Below are 22,515 nucleotides of genomic sequence, written 5' to 3'. Positions count from 1 at the left end.
AAGATCATGGGATCATGAGATCATGATCTGAGCTGAAACCAAGAGTCAGATCTTTAATCAACTGAGCCACCCAGACACCCCTAGAAAATAGTTATTTGAGAAGAGTCTATTGGTTATACTGTTATTCACCCAAATGATTTGATCAGAAAATTGGGATAAATGTATTGCTATTAAGTTTGTTCATCTATTCTAAATACTTTCATAATTTTAATTGAAATGGGATTTGTACAACATCACTTTCACTTTTAAAAAAAAATAACTTCTTGAAGGTTTTGCTTATCTTTTTCTAAAGTCTAGATATGGAATTTGCTACTATACATGCCATTTATGGGAAAGTAAAGATTTGCAGAAAGGGAATTCTTATAATTATAGGACAATGTTAATTCCCCAAATCCCAAATTGGATATCAAAAATATCTATATTCTATTATAAAAAATATATCACTCTCAATCCACAAAAAGATATGGGGGAACCTTAAATGCATCTTGCTAAGTGAAGGAAGCCAATCTGAATAGGCCATATACTGTGTGATTCCAACCACATGGAATTCTGGAAAAGGCAAAATTATGGAGATAGTAAAAATATCAGTGTTTGCCTGGAGTTAGGAAGGAAAGTGGGAGGGAGGGAGCAAGAAATGAATAGGTGGAGCATAGGAGATATTTAGAGCAGTGAAACTATTCGGTATGATACTGTAATGGTACATACATATCATTACATATTTGTCAAAACTGACAGAATGTAAAACAGAAAGAGTGAACCCTAATAAAAACTATGGCCCTTAACTAATAACAATGTGTCAATATTGGTTCATCAATTGTAAAAAATGTAACACACTAATGCAATATGATAACAATAGAAATGGTGAGGAGGATATTGAGGTGGTAATAGGAACTCTCCATACTTTCTGCTCATTTTTCTGTAAAACTAAAACTTCTCTAAAAAATAAAGTCTATTCATTTAAAAAAGTAAAATAGTTATAAAATTTACAAGTATTTTATTTTATTTTTAAGATTTAATCTATTTTTTTGGCAGAGAGAGAGCACAAGTAGGGGGAGCGACAGACAGAGGTAGAAGCAGACTCGCCACTGAGCAGGGAGCCCAATGCGGGGCTGGATCCCAGGACCCTGGGATCATGACCTGAGACAAAGGAAGACACTTAACTGACTGAGCCACCCAGGTGTCTCAATTTGCAAATATTTTAAAATAAAGTCTTATGAAAACATAAAAGAAAAACTGTAGAGATAACAACAGAGTTCATCATGAAATCAACAAACTCAGGGCCTCTTTATTATCCCTCAGTCCCATTCTTAAGAATCATTATTGCTGTTAGATTATGTCCTCCAGGGGCGCCTGGGTGGCGCAGTCGTTAAGTGTCTGACTTCGGCTCAGGGCGTGATCCTGGCGTTGTGGGATCGAGCCCCACATCAGGCTCTTCTGCTATGAGCCTGCTTCTTCCTCTCCCACTCCCCCTGCTTGTGTTCCCTCTCTTGCTGGCTATCTCTATCTCTGTCAAATAAATAAATAAAATCTTAAAAAAAAAAAAAAAAGATTATGTCCTCCCAATAGGTTGAGACTGAAAAAGATTGAGAACCTCAATATAGGATATTAATTATAGCTGCTCTGGAGGAAAAAAAACCTTACTCAAATAAGCAGTTAAATTTAGAATTGAACGTGACAATGCATATGTTACATCAGTTAAGCCAGAAGTCAATCTGTGTTTTGCTTGTTGTTTTTTGTTTGTTTGTTTGCTTGTTTTTGTTTCCAATTAAAAGCCAGTTCTGGAAAAAAAAATTTTGTTTTAGTTTATAACTCTTCCCCTTAATTTTATTCAAAGTGAGATTAGAGTACTGAGTCTCATGTTTGGGTGTTGAAATATGAAAATTCTTGCAGTCTACTGACTTCATTCAATAGTTAAATGCCAAAGATATAGGTGAGAGGTTACTGCTTTTAACTACCAAAACACTGCTTTCTGGATATATCCAGAAACAGCAATAGAGAAGCAGCTTTTAAATCAACCAACAGCTTCTCTATTTCTTTGATAGTGTAGGGATCAAGTGGTGCACTGAAATAACATTATCGTATTTTATCCTAAAAACAACACTGCAAAACAAATGATATAATAGCCACACAACCCCACCTAGCACTTAGGAAAGCTAAGATTCACAGAGGTCCCCAAAACAATTGTGAATTACGGATATACATTTTTTCAAATACTTATGATCTGGCAATGAATAGAATGCAACCCACTCTGGCTCACTTAAAACTTTTTTAAGGTGAATTTCCTTTCCAGCATCAATTCCTCTTTTATATAAGCTAAAAATTTGGGCACCATCCAGAACCTAGTCATGTCTCTGGAGACCTAACTGTTTGGAGGACTTCGCCTCTGGTTTAAAATAATCCGTCTCCTGGAAGACCTGGGCTTGAAATAGAATCAGTATCTTACCAGCTGCCTAACCTTGGGCAATTCACTTACCCTTACTGAGCCTCCTTTTCCACATCTACGAGAAGAATACTAAGTATCTTTTTTAGCATTGTCGTTAGTATCAAATGAATTTACAGTACTTGCAAAAGTATTTTTTCATGGGAAGACAATTAGAAACAGTGATATGATACCACATGTGCCAAATATAATACATGTCCTCTTCCCAGTGTGGCACAAACTACCAGAATGACCTTGAGCAAATACTGTCACCTCTCTGCCACTTTTGTACATCTATAGAAAGATAGGACTAGAAAGCATTTCTTCTACTACATTGTTCGAACACACTTTGATTACGCATTCTAAAAATAATAATGTTGCCTCAAGCTCCAGGATGTCAGGGACTTTGGTTTTCTTCAGTGCTCTACCCACAGTGCCTAGAAAACTCACTGACACATACTAAGTGCCCAATGCATACCTGCTGAATGAATGAATGCAGAAAATAAAAAGCAAGCCTCGCTGTAACATAGTACTTCTAGATATGTCCAGACTTAAAAAGGGAAGGAGAGTTTAAGTTACTACCGTGAAGTGCGTGTGCGTGAAGTGCATGCGCATACACACATGGTCTCTCTCACATACTGTGGCTAAAGAGCACATGCTGAAGCCCAAATTCCAATGATGTTTCCTGATTAAGGTGAATTACTCAAACAAAATCTAGGAAGAAACTATCTCAGCATGTAATAATCAGAGATTTAAAAAAAAAAAAAACCCTCCTGAAACAAACAAAAAAAAATCCTGATGATTATATTTTTTTAAATATTTAATTAATTAATTAATTAATTAATTTGACAGCAAGTATACATAGGCCTGCAGGCACACAGCGGGGTGGAGGGAGGGTAGGAGGAACAAGCAGACTCAGTGCTTTGAGGGCGGATCCCCCCTCAGCTCTATCTCTGGACCCTGAGATAAGGATCTGAGGCAAAATCAAGAGTCGGTCGCTTAACCCACCAAGCCACCCAGGCACCCCAATGATTGTACAGTATTAAAAAATGACTCTAATATACTGCTAACATTACAGACTGGCAACTTCAGTAAAGAGTATTAGATGGAAATTGAGTCAAGGAGGATAATTTTCTGACTCTCACAAAACAGCAACCTTTATTCAGCTTTGGGCTGTTGAGGTCGTAGAAGGCTGCTAGTTCCAGCATTCTGAAACTTCCAAGTAAACAGAGAAGCTGAAAATTCAGATTTTATACGAAATTCCTCAATCTTCAAGTGCTGACAAGGAATTCAAATGGATATGCTGATATGGAAAAATAAACAAAAATCCTGTTGGATCTCTTGGTTTAAGGAGAATAGAAAGGCAGTAAAAGTTCAAAGAAAGAAGGTTTACTGAATGCCAGCAACTGTGCCAAGTTCTCTCAGTCCAAGTCTCTCAGTCCTGCTTTTTAAATCTTTATGCAAAACTATATCTCAGTAATTTGTGCTCCATTTTACATATTTTAAAACAATAAAGTAAGTTATTCTTCTAATACATGTTTGCTGAAGTTCTCTTATATGGCAGGACCTGAGCCAAATGGTAGAAACACCACAGAATGGTAACTATGAGATAGCTATAAGAAGTCCAGGAGCTGACAAGCGAAGAAAAAGTTATCACAGGAGCAATGATTGTTTCTAAGAAGTGTGTGGAACGTGTGCATGACTTTAAGGGATGGATGACAGTGTTCGTCTTAAATATCTACCTAATTCTTAGGTGCAGATTTGGGGTAAATAAATAAAATATTCATTCCTAAGGCCTGAAGTTTGAAAAATGTTCTGAAAAGGAGAATATTCTTATTTATTTAGTATAATAAAGACTTTCAGACTGGGGGAGCTCTGAGTCAGAGCAAATCAAGACAGCCTTACAAGAACAGTCTTCCAGGAAGCTATCAGATCAAATAATGACAATTCCCTGGGATCAAGTCTTTGAAGAATCTCATGTCCCACTCTGCCGCTCCAGTGCCTGCTAGCCTGCTGCTTTTTACCTTGACAGTAGGTTTTTTTGGTTTTTCAAGGCTACCTCACAGCTGAAGAGGCAGGAAAGGACATAAGGCACCTTAAAATGCTAAAGCTATTAAAATAAAACAAAAGAAAAAAATATCCAGTTTCAATAAATAATGAAAATTTTTAACCTAATTTAATCTTAAATTTTTTCTTAAATGCTAAATTTAGTGCTGCTGTTCTAACAATATTCCAACATTTTTCTTGCATAAATGTTCCTTGTATTATTCCAAGACTGGTTAATTTCGGGAGTTCTGGAAAATTGATTCTGACAATGTTTGCCAGTTTTCTCATGGCTTTTATGGAGAAGAATTTTTGTAAAGGCCCTTACTCCACAACTTTGGATGGCATTGCTTTTTATCTATATTTAACCTAGAATTAGATTGCTTATCTAATCATAAATGGCACAGCCTACTAACAATGGAGTAATATATTAATGAATTCTTATTAGAATTAATTACACTTTGAACACTCATTTCTTTAAACTATAATTTTAAAATTTCCTTTATTTTGTATTTGAATGACATAACACAAAATAAAACACCTATGTTCTATACACATTGGACAAGTGTGGACAAGTATATGCTTGGGCAAATGCACATTCACTAAGTTTCTCTACCTTAACTTTTTTTTTTTTAATATTTACATCAGGCATAGCTATGTCAAAAGAAACATAACTCAAACACTGTAAGAATATTGAAAAAGAAACTCATTGTTTAAAAAACTGAACAAGGGGCACCTGGATGGCTCAGTCGGTTAACAATCAGACTCTTGATTTCAGCTCAGGTCATGGTCTCAGGGTCGTGGGACTGAGCCCTGTATTGGGCTCTGCACTGAGTGTGGAGCCTGCTTAAGATTCTCTCTCTCCCTCTGCCTAACCCCCACTCATGTTCTCTCTTTCAAAAATTAAAAATATATATATATATTAATTAATTAAAATTTTAAAAAATTTAAAAATTAAAAACTGAACAAAATCAACAGTATACTAACAATTATAATGGAAAGAAAAAGAAAGCATAGAGTTATTAGAATGAAAGAGCTCATTCTGGATATGAAGGGACTATGTCGTTATAAAGGAAACAATTGTGTTTTATACAAAATTCGTATACAAAATTGAGTCGTCTCCCCCGAGGTTTTAGCAGCAAAAGCAACTACAAATCAGATTTACCCTCAAAGAGGCACTCTGACAAACCTTTTCTTTTCTTTGTTTTTATTTTATTTTATTTATTTATGTGACAGAGAGACAGCCAGCGAGAGAGGGAACATAGCAGGGAAGTGGGAGAGGAAAAAGCAGGCTCCCAGCAGAGGAGCCCGATGTGGGACTCAATCCTGAAACGCCCAGATCACGCCCTGAGCCGAAGGCAGACGCTTAACAACTGCGCTACCCAGGCGCCCACTGACAAACCTTTTCTGAATAACTTTTGGACAGAAAGCGAAGACACACAAAACTAAATTCAAAGGGAATATGACATATTTTCTCAGGCTTTTAAGAAATTAACTTCAGCCTCACCTATCAGCCATCTTCCCAGAAAGGGCAATTTAAAATATTTACATAACAAATCATTTTTGGTATGTGAAAAAAATGCAGAGTACAAAATATAGCTAGGTTCTCATAGATGGATATTAGCCAGCCCTCTACTTGTATAGGGGTGATGATAGATGAAAGAAAGAAAATAATCTGAGATGAGGGGTGGGAGGAGGAGAACAGAAAGGAAAAACATAAGAGAGATAAAAGAGAGTCTAAGCGAATATACACCATTATGCTGGCACTGGCTATATCTGATTGGTACTACATTTTTTCCCTTTGGCATATATTTATGTCCTAATATCTTAACAATCTGCTAATCTACTTTATTTATAGTATATCTCTAAATGCAAACATAATTTTTTACAACCAAAAAGAAATACCATGCTAATGAAAGAAATCACACTGAGATTATCGTGTTAGCATATAAATTATGAATTAGAACAATTAATACCATTTGTTTAACCTCCATAATAACTCTGCTTGTAAAGGACTAAATAATGTACCTTATTTCTTCATCAAATGCAAAAAAAAAAAAGTTTTAACTATTTGGGTTATGACGATATTAGATTACTTAATTACACCAAAATTAACTTTGGAAGCCATAAGAACTATTATTAGTGTGAATAATTTTCTAAATGAATTACATATATACACTATACTATAAAGTTTTAAATATTCAAATTGTTTAAATTATTTTCTCAAAATAGAGTATTGAAAAATACTATTTGTCCTTGCCACAAAATGGTTCTATAATGGATTTGGGTAGTTTGAGTCTGAAAATTATAAAATAGTTAAATATTAAAGTTATATATAAATAAAAATCTCTCAAAATCTGAATTGTTTTTAATATAATAGTCATGCAATACAGTTAATATTTTCCATGTAATATAATGATTTTATGTCACAATATTTTACTTACATTCATTTCCATCTGATAATATAGATATATTTTTAATTGAGCAGAAGATAATGGAATACTTCTTAATGTAATCCACGTAGTGAGATTTTTAGTATTATACATTAATATGCATATTTTTAAAAAAATGGTTTACCTAATTATTACCCTTAATACTTTATTTCTAATGTACACCAGTAAAATAAATTACTAGCAAAAACAATTGCTGATTATAAAAATCTTCCAATGAAGCACCTTTCTGAAAGTTTTCACTGAAGAAAAATTCAAAAATTGAAAGAAAACCATTGACTGATTACTGACTTGATAGTCTGAGAAACTTTTAATCTCAGTCAAATTTAAAGGAATTTCTGATATTATTTTCATTCCCTAATGTAGTGAATAAAACACAAAATAAATTGTCTTTGAATCAACACTAGTCATTGACATGTTAACTATTATTTTTTATTCAATATAAGCAGGATAATAGCAAATCAAAATATGTTTAGCGAATTTTCATGTGTGACATTTAACATGATGTCTTCTCAGATAGCTTAAGTTGTAGGGAAAATATCAAAAAGGCTTACCCCATTTTTTGGAAAAGCAATCCATCCCAAGTCCCCCATGACAGTACGTGAATCCAATAAATTCACTGAAAGAAAAAGAACACATAACTGAGTCAAAGGTATTAAAAAAGTATCACTATTTTCATAGTGTTATTAAAGTGCATATTTCTTATATAACTGAAATTAAATTAAGTATTCATCATGAGTATGAGAGTTATAATTTAATGAAAACATTATTTGGATGCACAAGAAGAAGTGATTTGGAATAAACATTTGGAGAAAACAATTACAGAAAATATACATAAACAAGTCATTACTCTAAGTACTCTTTTTTGTCAAACAAGAATAAAGGAAAATAATTAGGAAAAAGAAAAAGAAAAAAAAATGAAAGTCCATAGAAAACTGTAAGGACTATAGCACTCCTTTAAAGGCTCTCGATGTGGGGATTAAGCTGCCATAAATTTGTGACTAAACATATTGTATTTTCTTCTGGAAAGCTACTATGAAACAATTAACAAATAATTTACATTAAACAGAAATAAGCTATTCCCAAATTTGCAAGATTTTTGTGAAATTAACTGAAATCTGTAATCCAAATTATAAAAGTTAAATTAAGAAATAAATCTACACACCCATAACTAAGCCAAGATAATTATAGCAGCTCTCAGGGTTGTTGCTAGAGTTAAGTGTCCACCGCATTCCCAAAAATATCTTCTACTTACAAATAACCATAGTCTACAATGTGCTTCTTATAGAACTATCAGCCACATTTTTGAAATGCAGACCTCAATTATGGCTGGTTATACTAAAATATTTGGAACTCCCAGAATGCAAGTCTGAATATCATTATTACAAAAGGAAGCCATGAAAGAGTGTGTACACACACATGCACCAACAGTCATACACACACAGAATGTTTATACTTGACAGGTTTATCTAATGTTCTCCCCCCAACCGGCCAAATTAAACTAGCTTACAGGATGCTGAGTAGTCAAACTGCTTCAGACCGGGGTCACACATGATCATCTTTCCAGCCTATTATACCTATGTCAAGTGATCTACCTGGCCCACCAAGCAGCTGAACCACTTTGAATGAGCATGGCATATGGACCCAAAAGAGAAACAACTGGGTTATCCCTAGTCAAAGGTACTGAAGCTTCCTTATACTGCATTCAAGAACCACTACCTTGAAATGCTACCAATTCTAAAAAAAAAAACAAAAAAACAAAAAACAAAAAACTATCTGTAAGTGTGTAAGTGTGAAGCTGGAATACTAAAGTAGTAACAGCTGATAGGCTGAGAAATGTGTTACAATACTCCTATAAGAAAATATAAAATTATTACAACCAAGGACATTAGGATCATAATTGAAATAAAAATTTTCTACTTACTATAGAAATTATGTGCATGTAAGCCTTATTATCCATGGTTTTATTTCATATAACACATGTAAACATATATATCTTATACACTAAGTTAACAGTCTATAATAATACTAGTTATATAAAGATAAATCAAAAGTTTAAAAGTTTTAGAAAACACAGAAATATACTCAATACCAGATATATATGGCAACCTTCTATGATGTGTATGTATTCAATATACTTGCCTACTTCTCTCATTAGGTTCTGAGCTCTTTAACTCTAAAAATTCATGCCTATAGAATGTTTTGGTATCATCCTTAGCCTACACATATCAGAGTGGCTTTACAGAATAATAAAATAAATAATTTTTTGGATTATTCTTTTTTAGAAGGAATTGGCCTAGCTGAAAAACTACTGTTTAAAACAGCAAAAACAGAAAACAAACCAAAACTGTTCCACTACCCACTGACCTTGTAAATGCACCAGTCATCCCACTAAATCTAATTTTTTAGTTAGATCCAAACTCTTTTTACTCTATTGTTGGCTTTTCTAGTTTCCATGGGAATAAAGCTACATTAAACTTAAATGTCCTTGTCCTCATTTTAGTTTTTCTGGGACACTAAGGGCTATGTCTAGACATGACTAAATACCATGGGAGTGCAGAACCTAAATCGTTATGTTTATTCATCCTTATGATTCCTTTGATTCACCTTTGATATTGAGCCGCAGCCTATCTGTGTAGACCTGATAAAGTAGAGCAAATCAGCAAACTAAAGGCCTTCTACTATGATGGCAGTCAAATTGAACTTAATCCTGTAGTGGCAAACTGATGTGAATAGGAATTCTAGGAATTCATAACTAGCCTGCCATAAGAAACACAACATTCCTTGTAGACCTGTTAGTAACATGTGGATCTTCAAATATTCATTATTACCAACAGAATTCCAGATGTCTTTCTAAAATTTAGTTACCCTCACTTGAATTAACTTTAATCTAAATTACTATTCTTAACTCCTTTTTGGCTTAAAATACATATATGTATGTGAAATTAAACAAATGAATTCAAAATACTAGCTTGGCTGTTAACACATTAATTGGGAATTTTCAATATCAGCATACATTACTAAACACATGAAAATTCCCACAACAGAAATGTACATTCTCTTTGTTATGATGATCTTGTCAAAAGTTTTTCTTCAAAGAAATAGATTAGGAGGTTTATAAGATGTACACATATGTCACTTCCCACTACTGTCTAAAATTGTTTTTGTTTTGGAAACAGATGTTTTCATCAAATTCACAATGCAAAGAAGATACTTATACATATGATTACTAAATTAGAAATTGAAAAAAATGCAAAATTAGATGTTTCAAGCAATTACTTGCAGATTACTATATTATAATTTTGTTCATATAATTCAGAGAAAATTGGAATTTGATGTCTCAGGAAAAATAATTAAAATTATAGTTAGATAGGCAGATAGATAGATAGATAGATAGATAGATATAAATAGATAGATAGAGATATTTACATAGAGACAGAAATAGAGATATATATGATATATAGATGTATAGATACAGAGACATAGAGAGTGTTAGCTTCCTATACCCCAAGTTTTGCACGTGCTGCTTTAGCTGTCTCAAAAGTCCTTTGCCCCTTTTGAATTACTAACTTCATTTGTACAACAAAACATATTTCAGGAACTGTTAACTCTAGGAAACCATCTCTATTCCCTTTCTTAAATCTAGATAAAGTGTTATTATTGAATATTCCATTAGCACCCAATTATTATCTCAAAAACACTGAATACACAGAATTGTACTGTTCCCTTAAAAGAATACCATGTTTGACTCATGCCTATGAACCTAGCCTGCACGCAGAAGAGTTGAATAGCTGTTTGTCTCATTAATGAATCATTTGGTCAGTGGACAGATCAGGAGGGTGTGTCTGAATCAACATATGCCAGTGGTTCTCAACATGGGCATCTGATAATGTCTGGAGACATTTCTGATTGTAAAAAATGGAGGTGGGAGGAGTATTTGCTACTGGCTTCTCATGGGAAGAAATTAAGTATGCAGCTAAGTATCTCTCAATGCACAGCAAAACTTGCCCCGCCCCCAGTAAAGAATTATCTGGCTTAAATTTCACAAATGCCAAAATTAAGAAAGCCTGGTATACCCCTATTAAGCTACCAGAAAACCTCTACTTTCACATGCTTTGTGCAGCACAGCAGAAACATGGTTTTCATTAGAAGTTAGCATATGTGGAGGCATTCCTTATAAATTAAAATACTACTATTTAAGGAAATAAGAGTAATAAAAATTGAAATTGTATGTAGTGGGAAATAGATTATTCTTATTACCCAACACCCTTAAATTATTGTTCTATAACTAATAACTGTTATTATAAGTGTTCGTATTTATGCTCTAATAATTTCTCCACATTCATGATGGCATGCATGAAAAAACACTACGACACTGATATTATTAATGCCTCCATTTCTTCCACTACTTAAGATAGTAACATAAAAACCAGAAGTTTAGACATAGGGTATACATAAATGGGAATTTTCAGAAGTTCATTACCCAATTTCATTACCGAATTTATTAAAAGGGGAGATTGGCAGTAATGGAGCACAGTCACTAAGTATCTTCTGTGCAACAATTACAGTAATTAAATTGTTCTGAACAGTATATATGCTTGTTGTAAATTGCAATGAATACACAATGAATATTGATCTTCATTGTACAACTTAATTAAAACTTGTCTGGGAGAAACCACTAATGAATATAATTAGAGGGAATGTTTGATACCACAATTACTCTGGAAGACATTAATTAGATATCAGAAATTTTATGGAAAATGTTTTTATTCTATTATTTGTATTTTAAAATAAAGTCACACTATTAAATTGAAAGACAGCCTTCAAGGTCATTTCCCTCAGCCATTTTATAATTACAATGAAGATGGGCATATTGGTTGGTATTCTCATCAGTAATTAAGAAGACTGATTCTCCAGGAGAAATAACTCTTCAGAGGTCAATGAGTATATAGTCTATTACAGACTCCTAAAGTTTATATAGGAAAAAAAAAAAGATTCACTAATACAGGAATTTTTATGAAGTAAAAATAAGTTCAATGTCTATCCAACCAAATAACAGATTATAATTGAAACTAATTCAAACTAATCTGAAGTATACTTTAATTTTATTACTACACACTAATAATTTTAATGCTTTTTTGAACAAACAGAGAAAACCTTTTAAAAACTTACTTTCAGAAAAGTCAGAGAGTAGCTAACTCATTCTTTTGGTTGGGATTCAAGGGCGGGGGAAGGAAAGGATAGAATAAGTAAAATGTAATATGCATAAGAAGATTGCAAAGTTCTCAACTTCACACATTCTAACAATTAAAGATTAATTTGAGTTAATAATTCAAATATGTTCTTCAATGATTATAACTTTCAGATATTCATAACTTTCCGTGTATCATTTTGACTCCATATCTTCCTCCTTAACATCTTGCTAATATTAGTCATAAAAAGCAGAAACAAATTTATTAGATTCTCCAGGAAAATGATACATTGGGATGAAGGTGTTCTGAAACTTTACAGAGTCAAAAGACAGCTCAAGGACACTCAGTCCCACCACCATGAGTTGGACAAGGCTATGAAACAATGTGTGATCTTTGATAACATGAAGGTAAAACAGAGTGCCAGTGGCATATTTGTGCTCTTACTTCATTTCTATGATTTTCCCATGATCTTTACGTGAACAAACAAACACAACTGTAATGATAGTTGGACCTTCACCACAGTATGAAGAGAGAACACTTTGGATTAGTAGCAAATAGGATGGCATTGTTTTTCTTTAAAGGCAGTGAATCAAAGTCCCATTGCATACAGTAGGATTTTGATAGATGCTTGCTTATTGATTTTCATTTAACAATATCAGAAAAGCTACTGGATTCAATTATAGCACACATTTTACTGATCTGTGGGAACAAACCCCAGATGTACAGCTGTCCAGCCTCTCTCCATGGTCCCAATCAGCACAGATGTGATTTCTTGCTTCCAGGCTAAATTTTATAATTTGACAACTGCTGCAGGGAACAAAGAACAACACTTGACAATATGAGTGCAGGGAAAGAGTACATGTGTTTCCCATTGGAAAGCTAAATTTGTAAATTTGGTAAAAATTATGTTAAAAGTTTAGGAGTGTTATGTAGATTTCTGACACCCCTCTACTTGAAGGCAAAAATCCATAACCAACAGTATTTCTGTAGACAATGAATGTGAGAATTTTTTTTTCTCAATTCTGAGCAACCCGTGTGCATAACCTCTTTCAGGAAAAAAAAAGAGAGAGAGAGAGAGAGAGAAAGAAAGGAAGGAAGGAAGGAAGGAAGGAAGGAAGGAAGGAAGGAAGGAAGAAAGAAAGAAAGAAAGAAAGAAAGAAAGAAAGAAAGAAAGAAAGAAAGAAAGAAAGAAAGAAAGAATATGGAAAAAGAAAAGGAATTTATTCAGTGGGTACTATGTGTCAGATGTTCTATCAGGTAACTTATATATATTCCTTCATTTAATCTTCCTAACAGACCTATAGGCTCAATAAGAACACTAATGGGGTGCCTGGGTGGCTCAGTGGGTTAAGTGTCTGCCTTCTGCTCTGGTCATGATCTTAGGGTCCTGGGACCGAGCCCTGCATCAGGATCCCTGCTCAGTGGGGAGTCTGCTTCTCCCTCTGCCTCTCCCCTACTGCCAGCCTGTTCATGCTTGCTCTCTCTCTCTCTCTAATATATAAATAAAATCTTAAAAAAAAAAAAAGTACACTGATAATTTCAAGTCTCATTCAGAGCCCAGCAGGGAAATCAAGGAAAGAAGAAAACATGAAGCAATGCTTCAAGTCTTTATGACAAACCACAGCCCCTCCTATGGCTTCCTACAATCAAGTCCCTAACCTAGAGACTGGATATAAGATACCCTGATTACAACCAGTTATCTTTCTGGACATCCAAAGGCCATTATCTAAACCCTGATTATGAATGAATTTACTTTGTACATGAACTATGGCTGCTGAACACTACTTGAGAAAAATATCATAATCAATAATATAAATAAATATATAATATATTATAAATTAACAGTGACCTCAAATGGGCCATCAACATTACCTAATAAATCTACTCTTTGGGAAATCAGTTCTCTAATAAATTAACCACAAAATATTTTGTAAAATTTTAGTTAAAATGTTAAAAATAAACCCCATATTCTCTTCCAGCTAATGCCCTCTTCTAAATTCTAATTTTTTAATGAGTTGTCAACATTCCTATTATTTTTTCATATCCTCTTCATTCTTCACTTAACCCACTGCAATTTGGATTCAAACCCACTATTTTACCAAAACTTCCATTACCAAGTTGATTTGTGATAATCATGTAGCTCTGAGCTCCTAATTTGGCAGTATTTGGCCATGCTCCCTGGACAAACTCTCTCATCTTTTATCTTCAATGACAACATATTTCTGTGATTTTCTTCTACTTCTCTGGCTATTATTTCCATTATAAGCTACTCTTCCTGTACCAACCTTCAAACCTTGACTTTGATTAATACTCTATTTTTATAGACCAATTTCACTTCTCACTCTATACCAGAGAATCTTGACTAGGACTTAACATAGGAATAAAAATAAAAGAAGAAGAAGCTTTTTGAAAGAACAAATATCTTGGCACCAGTCCATACATACTGAATTAGACTATTTAGGATGGAAAATGGTTAGTAAATTTTTTATTGATTTCTTGCTTGCTTTAAAATATCAGCATATGTCCTTACATTAGGACCCCTATAGAGGGGCTCATGAATTTCTGTCTTCAGAAATTAACATCTGTAGATGTTAATGACCCCCACAAATCCATACATTTTGTCTATTTCTCTCTCCTGAAATTGCAATCAATTTATAAAACTGCTTACTGGTTTTTGACACATTCATGATATGTAGTCATCCCCCAGATGAACAAGTATCTTCCCTGCACAAGAAAAAACAAACATCTCTTCCTGTGTTCCCTATTTGAGTGAATGCAATGCCATAAACTACTTGTTTTATCCAGAAATCAGTGAGTCATCTTTGTTTTCTTTCCCCTTTACTTGCACACTGAATCAGTGACCAAATCTTACCCACTCTAACTATATCCTGTATCTAACTCTCTGAACTGGTTGTTGTGTTTCATTCTACAGCGTAACCAATCCAGCCAAATTCTCGCCATAATTTTTCACTTGAAAAACGTCTTAACTGGTTTCTCAGTAGAAAGGCATGATCCTTGACAATGTCTTCAAAAAATTGCATTCAGAAAGATCTTTCTAAGCAACCAATATGATCATGTCACTCCCCTACTTCAAATCTTATAGTTATGTTTCATTTTTAAAAATAAGTCCTTCCAGGATTGGTCTTCATTTTCCTCTCCAGTTTCATTCAGGCTTTTCCCTCCTTCCTTGTCCACAATTTGGCAATACTGAACTTATTTTCAGTTCCATTATGTGGTCTCACTATTGATTCAGTTCTGTCCATTGAGCTGTGAAGGTGATCTGAAGGGAAGGGAGTTTTTGAGAAGAAAATATTAGAAAAGGAAACTCCTGGCTGCTTTGAAAGTTGTTGGGTATGGGTATATTTCCTGGAACTGATGCAGCCATCTAGAGAAAATAAGGAGAATCAGCAGAGAGCAAAACCTACAGATTAAGGTTGGCAGAGTGAAGGGATGGGAAGTATCTGGTTCCAAATTATATCATAGAGTAGCTAATCCATCTAAATTTGAAACTTGCTTCTCTTAGGACTTTCTGTTATGTCAGAAAAAAAAAATCAATTCTGTTGCTTAATCCACTGAGGAAGTGATTTGCTGTTATTTGTAGAGGAAGACATCCTTACTGATACTATTGCTAAGCAGCAGAATTTGAAGGCAAACTCCGGTCTCTTTTATTCCAGATTCTGCTCTCCTACCATCATGCCTTGAGACTTCTAATATTCTATTATTAACAGAATTCCAATAACATTCCCAAATGAGTTACTTAAACTCCGATTATTTATCTTTGAAGTGATATCTAAAATGAACTTTGTTGGGGTGCTTGGGTGGCTCATAAGAGTCCGAATTTTGATTTCAGCTCAGCTCATGATCTCCGGGCCCAGGTATGGAGCTTGTGTCAGGCTCCCCGCTGGGGGTGGAGCTTACTTGGGGTTCTCTCTGCCCCTGCCTCTCCCTCTCTAAAAAAAGCATTGTCCCTTTCAATCTTAATATATTATGCTTAGTTATTGACTATGTAGAACAACTGTTGCCTTTAATTGTTTCAAAATTCTTTCATCTCTGCTCATTTTGTTATTTTTATTTATTTTTGTTCATTTTGTTTCAAAATATTTTTCATCATCATAAAGAGTTTTAGCCGCTGCTCTTTGAAAATTAAGCAGTAGAATTTCATACTATGAAGCATACAACTCTGAAAGAAGCAAAACTTATTAATATACTCTAAAATTGGCAAGGAGGATTTCAGAATTAGTATCCACCGGTTATTCCATACAAAGTTTTTAGGCAATGGTAACACTGAAATCCACTGACAGCTAAATTATGACTAATGAGCAGTCTGCTACATTCACAGGACACATGGCATGAAAAAAGCAAAGCCATATGGTTTTCAGCAGCTACCTTGTCAGGTGTGGTAACCAAACTTGTCAAATTTTACATATTGTTTTTATTCTAAAGAGAAAAGTCAACGTTAATGACACAACAGGCTTGAAAATCATCACATCACAGAATACACTCATTTAATAGCTGCCCAGTTCCACACACACTGTATATACAAGAAGTTATTCCTTACAAAATAGTGTAAATCTTCAACACTTGAAATAAATGTGCTTATTCACAATTCATTTTTTGAATGGTTCACTGCACAGAGAATATTCATTAATTCTGTGATTCTGGTTTGGTACTATGTAAGCTTATAGAAATGATTTTACTTTGAGGGACTCAATTTTTATATCTGTAATATCAGTGATTGAAACTAATAAAATTATATGTGTCTGTGTTTAATATATGTTATATCACTTAGACTTTACAATGATCCTTTGGTATGTTTTTCCCCCATTTTTCAGATAAGGAAATTGAAGTTGAGGAAAGTTAAATAGGGCAGTGGTCCAAGGTCCCAGAGCTAATAAGCACGTAGGTGGAATATAAATCCAAGTCTTACCTAACTCCAAAGCTCTTTCTTTTGTTTCTATATCACACTTGCCCAATGTTGGACTTGCGACATCCAAAGGTTTACTCCTTTGAAACTCTTAACTCCTATATCTCAATGAGTTTTATTAAATCAATGAATTGTGAATAGTATGTTACAGAAGCCAGCATCTACCATAAAATTCTAATAGTACTATATATAAGATGGAAATCTTCAGATATATTAACCTAAACAGAAAAGACATTAGTTTTTCCTGGGTAACTCAAAGTTTAGTATCAAATTTCCAACAAGTTTCAAGTAAGTTACAAGTTTAGTATCAAATTTCCAAAGATTCAATTAAGTTACAGGATCCTTGAAAGTGAAAGGGTAAGCAACAAAATAATTATGAACCCTCTTTTCTTAATTTTTAATTTTATTATTCATTATGCTTTACACATGTTAATTGGGGGCAAAACAGGGCATATATTTGTTCAAATATACTTTGTTCTTAGATGTCAAAAAGCACATAGAAATAGAATGGAAAATATATGCTAAGCTGATTCTTTGTTTTGAATGCATCCTTACCCCAGTCCCTAATTATCCCTAATGCTTGACTGAAATACCACAAACAGCAAAACAATCTATATAATCATTAGCTTTCAGGCCTTCAGGGTAGGATAAATGATGATTGGATTTGAACATGAACTAAAACAGAAACTTGTACAAATTCACAGTATGCATTTTAAGGTGATGGCATTTCCCAAAAAACTGAGTGAAAAAACTGAGTAGCCCAGCAGCCCTTTTTGTAAAATGAAAAGTGACCCAAATTTTTGCTGTCAACTTCAGTCATTATGCTTATGTCAGTCTTACAGCTTAATTAAAATTTAATGCTGATGTAAACCCTACATAATGATTCTTTTTTTTTAAAACATTTTATTTATTTATTCAACAGAGATAGAGACAGCCAGCGAGAGAGGGAACACAAGCAGGGGGAGTGGGAGAGGAAGAAGCAGGCTCATAGCGGAGGAGCCTGATGTGGGGCTTGATCCCATAACGCTGGGATCATGCCCTGAGCCGAAGGCAGACGCTTAACCGCTGTGCCACCCAGGCGCCCCCTACATAATGATTCTTTATTATCTAAAATAGAAAAAAATATATTACAAAAAAATCTTTGGGTAATGATTTGTCATGAAAACCTAGTCAAAATGTACAGCAATACAGACTGAAGTAGGAACAAATCTTGTGGCCAATAATATTAGGTGGTTGAATATAAACATTTTAGTACCTAGCCATAGTTACCCAACTCAAAATAGCTAGCAGCATTCATGATGACAGGAAAGTAATTTTTAAGTCAGTTTATTAAATACAATGAATTATATATCTTAGCAGGGTATAAGATTGATGATCTCGTAGCAGTCATTTTTGTCTAGTTAGCCTGGAGCCTAAAGTCTATTTTTGGCCAAAATATAACCTCACTACTTAGCTATTTTTCCTTTTACAAAGTGTAGAAAGGAAAAGTAAAGAAAGAAATAAAGTAAAAGTATTTTAAATTTTCTGTGGTATTGTCAAAGATGCTTTTTATGCCTACTGAATATTTACAGTCTTTCTCCTTCCTGGGTATCAGATTCTTACTGTGCTTGGAGTAGCAACGTGTCTAGCACCATACAGTGGGTCATGACTGTCCTTAATCAATAATGATAATCATGTTTCTATGATCTTAGCCTTCTTTGGATCTGGTGGCCTTGTTACACAGGTCTCGTTAATAAGATATAAATATAAATCCGCCTGCCAGTTTCTGGGAAAGTTTTGTTGTCCTAGCTGAAGGAATAGTGCTGCTGGAATGATTCTTAGCTCTTCTCTTTTTCTTCTTGTTCTGAACTGGATGTGATGCTTGGAGATGCATCAGCCTTCTTGCAATCATGAGACAATAAACTTGAGAGTAAGGCCAAAAAAACCTGCAATGATTGCAATCCTGACATCATGAAGTCACTGAAAGCAAATCAACAAACTTCTGCCTTGAAATTTCTTTCCCAAATATTTAAAATACAAGCCCTCTACATCTTAAGTCACTGATGAACAGTTTTGTATTCTCTGCAACCTAATACAATCCTCTATGATAATGCATAAACAACTGAGGAAAAAGGCTCACTGCCTTAACTTCTATTCCAGTTCTGTGGAATATGGCACCATCAATGAATGAGGGTTCACTCATTCAACATGTATTTATTTAACATCTATTTAAGTACCAAGAACTGTTCTAGGCCCTGGGGATATATTAGTGAAGAAAACAGATAGTATCTTGCTGACTGTTCAACTTTCCCATTGCTTGGTCCTGAGAGTAGACACTTGCTTGAGTACATATTACCTGAGAAATAATTCTTCTATGTCCCTTGAGTCAGACTCTTTTAGGGTATAATTATCTGAATTTGGTATTTATGAATATATATAAACACATTCAAAATGCGTGTAATATTTTTAAAAATGCAAAGGGTTTTTTTTTTTAATCATATACCTTGAGGATCAGTCCTGATATCAATGGCACTATCACTTAATATTTAGCAAACCATACTTAGAATATTTTTTTTTATTTTGCATTTTGGTATTTGCTTTTACAACTTTTCAACTTATATCTCTATCTTGTATTTCCTTATTGTGTCTAGTGTTATCCAATTTATAGTATACATCACCTTTAGCCTTAGCACATTTCTATACGCTCCTTTTTGAGATTAATTTAAAAAATACATTTATACAGCATTTTCTGAGTGTTAGTCATTTATGTGTGCCATCTATATCTTAGATATACTTACTGTTTTTTAATAAAAGTGTGATGTGTCTCTCATCAGCATTAGGATCACCTACAGTCCTCTTTAGAAATGTAAGTCCATTGGCTTCTTTTAAAACCTACAGAATTAGGATATTAGGTGGAGCCCAGGGGACTGCATCTTAGAAAATCCCCACTACCCAAGTGATTCTTATACTCAATTCGAGTCAGACAACATTAGAACTGGACTATACTCTTTTCAATGTGGCAAAGCTACCTATAGCACAGCGGGATTGTTGTGGCAATATCAAATCGTCGTAAGAGTCTGGAAAAGTTAACTCTTAATCTTTGTATTGATACCACTGCAGGCTGCCATCAGTCCTAGGCCACAGATCTCACTTTGCGTAGCTCTGTTCTAAGTAAGGGCTCTTTAACAGTGACAAAATTCAAAATTATCTATGGATGCTCTGCAGCTTCCTAGGTTCTAAACTATAGATTTCCAAAGAACTTACCTTAATGAATTTCATTTAGTGAGTCTAGGAGGGTCCAGACATGGTATATTTAATAGCGTTTTGAGGTTGGTTGCAATGAGCACCTCTAGGTTAGGACACTAGATTTGAACACTTGGTTCAAAGTAAACTTTACCACATGGGGTTCCTGGTTCACTTAGGTGGTTAAACAACAGACTCTTGATTTCAGCTCAGGTCATGATCTCAGAGTCCTGGGATCAAGCCCCTTGGCTAACTCCACACTCAGCAGGAAGTTGGCTTGAGGATTCTCTCCCTCTCCCTGTGCCCTGCCCACTGCTTATACCCTCTCTCTCTCTCTCTCTCAAAAATATAAATAAATCTTCAAAGTAAACATTAACGCATATTATAATTTGTTTTTTAGCTAGACTGTCAGAAAGCTACAAGTCAATCATAGTATACTGATCTTCTATGCAACATTCCCTTTATATTTTAACATAGCAGTTTTCACACTCAATCCATGATGTCTCTGTTGTTCTAAAGAGATATCTCAGAGGCACAAACAGATAAAGGCAGGGAGAAGTAAAAACACAGCCAGGAAACCTAACGACTCTGTTATCTGTTTCATATATTGAGTTTCCACAGTGATTTTTGAATGACTTTCTGCTTCTTTAAAAAAAGAGAGAGTTTGAAAACCACTACTAATATTATGTCCTTGACTTTCAACAATGACTTATATTAAAAACGTATTAAATGCAAATCAGTTCTGTGTATTTTGAAAAATTGTTAAGACTATTATTCATGCCATGCTCAATACCCCAAACACAAATACCACTGTAACCAGCTTCTCTGAAATCCCAAAGTCAGGAAAAAAAAAAATGTTTTTTCCTGATATAAACTGAGAGGGTTCTTACCAGGAAATGATAACTATATAACAGAAAGCTTGCACGTAAATATTTCTATCCAATTGCTTTATCATTGATGGTAGTGAGTTTTTTTGATAGAAGTTTTCCACGTTTCTATATACATTGCCTAATTTGTATTATTCTTATATTAATTGATTTTCTTATAAACATGTGATTTTTGAAATAAAACATGACTCCTTCCTTGAAAAATTATATGCGTAAATAAAGTGTAAACCATAATACTAAGTACATTTACATGAATGTAATCTCTAGCATAGTGGGTATAACCAAGAGTTTCAGAATCAAACACACCTGGTTCCTATCTTGTCAGTTTATTTTGTGTGTGACCGAATGCGTGTTACTTAATTTCCCCCAAACCCAACCTCCCACTAATAAACTGGAATAATAATATCCATTTCACAGGGTTATTGTGAGAATTAGAGATCATGTGGTAATAGTCTTCACAGCAATTACCATTATTATCCCTTCCATCTAGAGAAAGATTCACTTGGAAGGATTCTTGGCTCAGTAGAATACAATATTAACCGACTGATATATATATATATTTTTAAAGATTTTATTTATTTATTTGACAGAGACAGCCAGCGAGAGACGGAACACAAGCAGGGGGAGTGGAAGAGGGAGAAGCAGGCTCCTAGTGGAGGAGCCTGATGTGGGGCTTGATCCCAGAACGCTGGGATCACGCCCTGAGCCGAAGGCAGACGCTTAACGACTGCGCCACCCAGGCACCCCAACCCACTGATACTTCTGATATATTTGCTAGAATTTTTAGAATAAACAAAAATATGTTCAAAAGGGAGAGTTCCTTAGATATACTAACTAGTTACTTGTTATAATTAAATACACTAACCAAACACTAACTGAACTCTACTTAAAAAGCCATTCATCATTACATTCTAAACTTTCTCCTTTAATAAATTTATTTTTTAACGTCATTCTATTCACATGGTAGATGTTGCCCATTTTCCTTGCAATATTATGAATTCATACCAAGTTATAAATCTAAAGTGCTTCATAAAGTAAGTGACAGTCTAAATAATCTAGGAAATCTAGAACAAGTGAAAGAGTAAATCCATCCCCTCCAAAGAAATTTAAATCATTAAGAAACAGATATTTTGTATTAATTGTTTTTCTAGAGGTAAAATTAAATCACACTTAAAGCAGAAAAAAAATTATTTTATGTTGGCTGATAGTGGTTCTGTTCATATAAACTCTGAAAATTTCTCATAAGAAAGAAGGGGTGGGAGAAGCCATAGCTGATTAAAGCACAAAGGGAGAGGGACCACAGGATATCTACTAATTATTTTCCAGTCATGTTCTAATCAGTAGAACTCTCTTCTCATCGATGTTTTTGGTAAATTTA

General features: G+C 34.2%; 1 protein-coding gene across 1 annotated transcript in view; it reads right to left on the bottom strand.

The window, feature by feature from the left end:
- EPHA5 (EPH receptor A5) overlaps window positions 1–22,515 on the bottom strand; it is a 338,741-nt gene that overhangs the window by 297,351 nt on the left and 18,875 nt on the right. Inside the window, exon 2 of the mRNA XM_045771491.2 lies at window positions 7,467–7,531. Within this exon, the coding sequence (XP_045627447.1) occupies window positions 7,467–7,531 (65 nt within the window). The remainder of the gene's footprint in view (window positions 1–7,466; window positions 7,532–22,515) is intronic.

The sequence above is a fragment of the Ursus americanus genome, chromosome 8, assembly GCF_024610735.1.
Source record: "Ursus americanus isolate L20-20 chromosome 8, mUrsAme1.1.p, whole genome shotgun sequence".
NCBI classification, from domain to species: domain Eukaryota; kingdom Metazoa; phylum Chordata; class Mammalia; order Carnivora; family Ursidae; genus Ursus; species Ursus americanus.
Note: the sequence above shows the minus strand (reverse complement) of the source record. Positions and strands in the feature narration are given on the sequence as shown.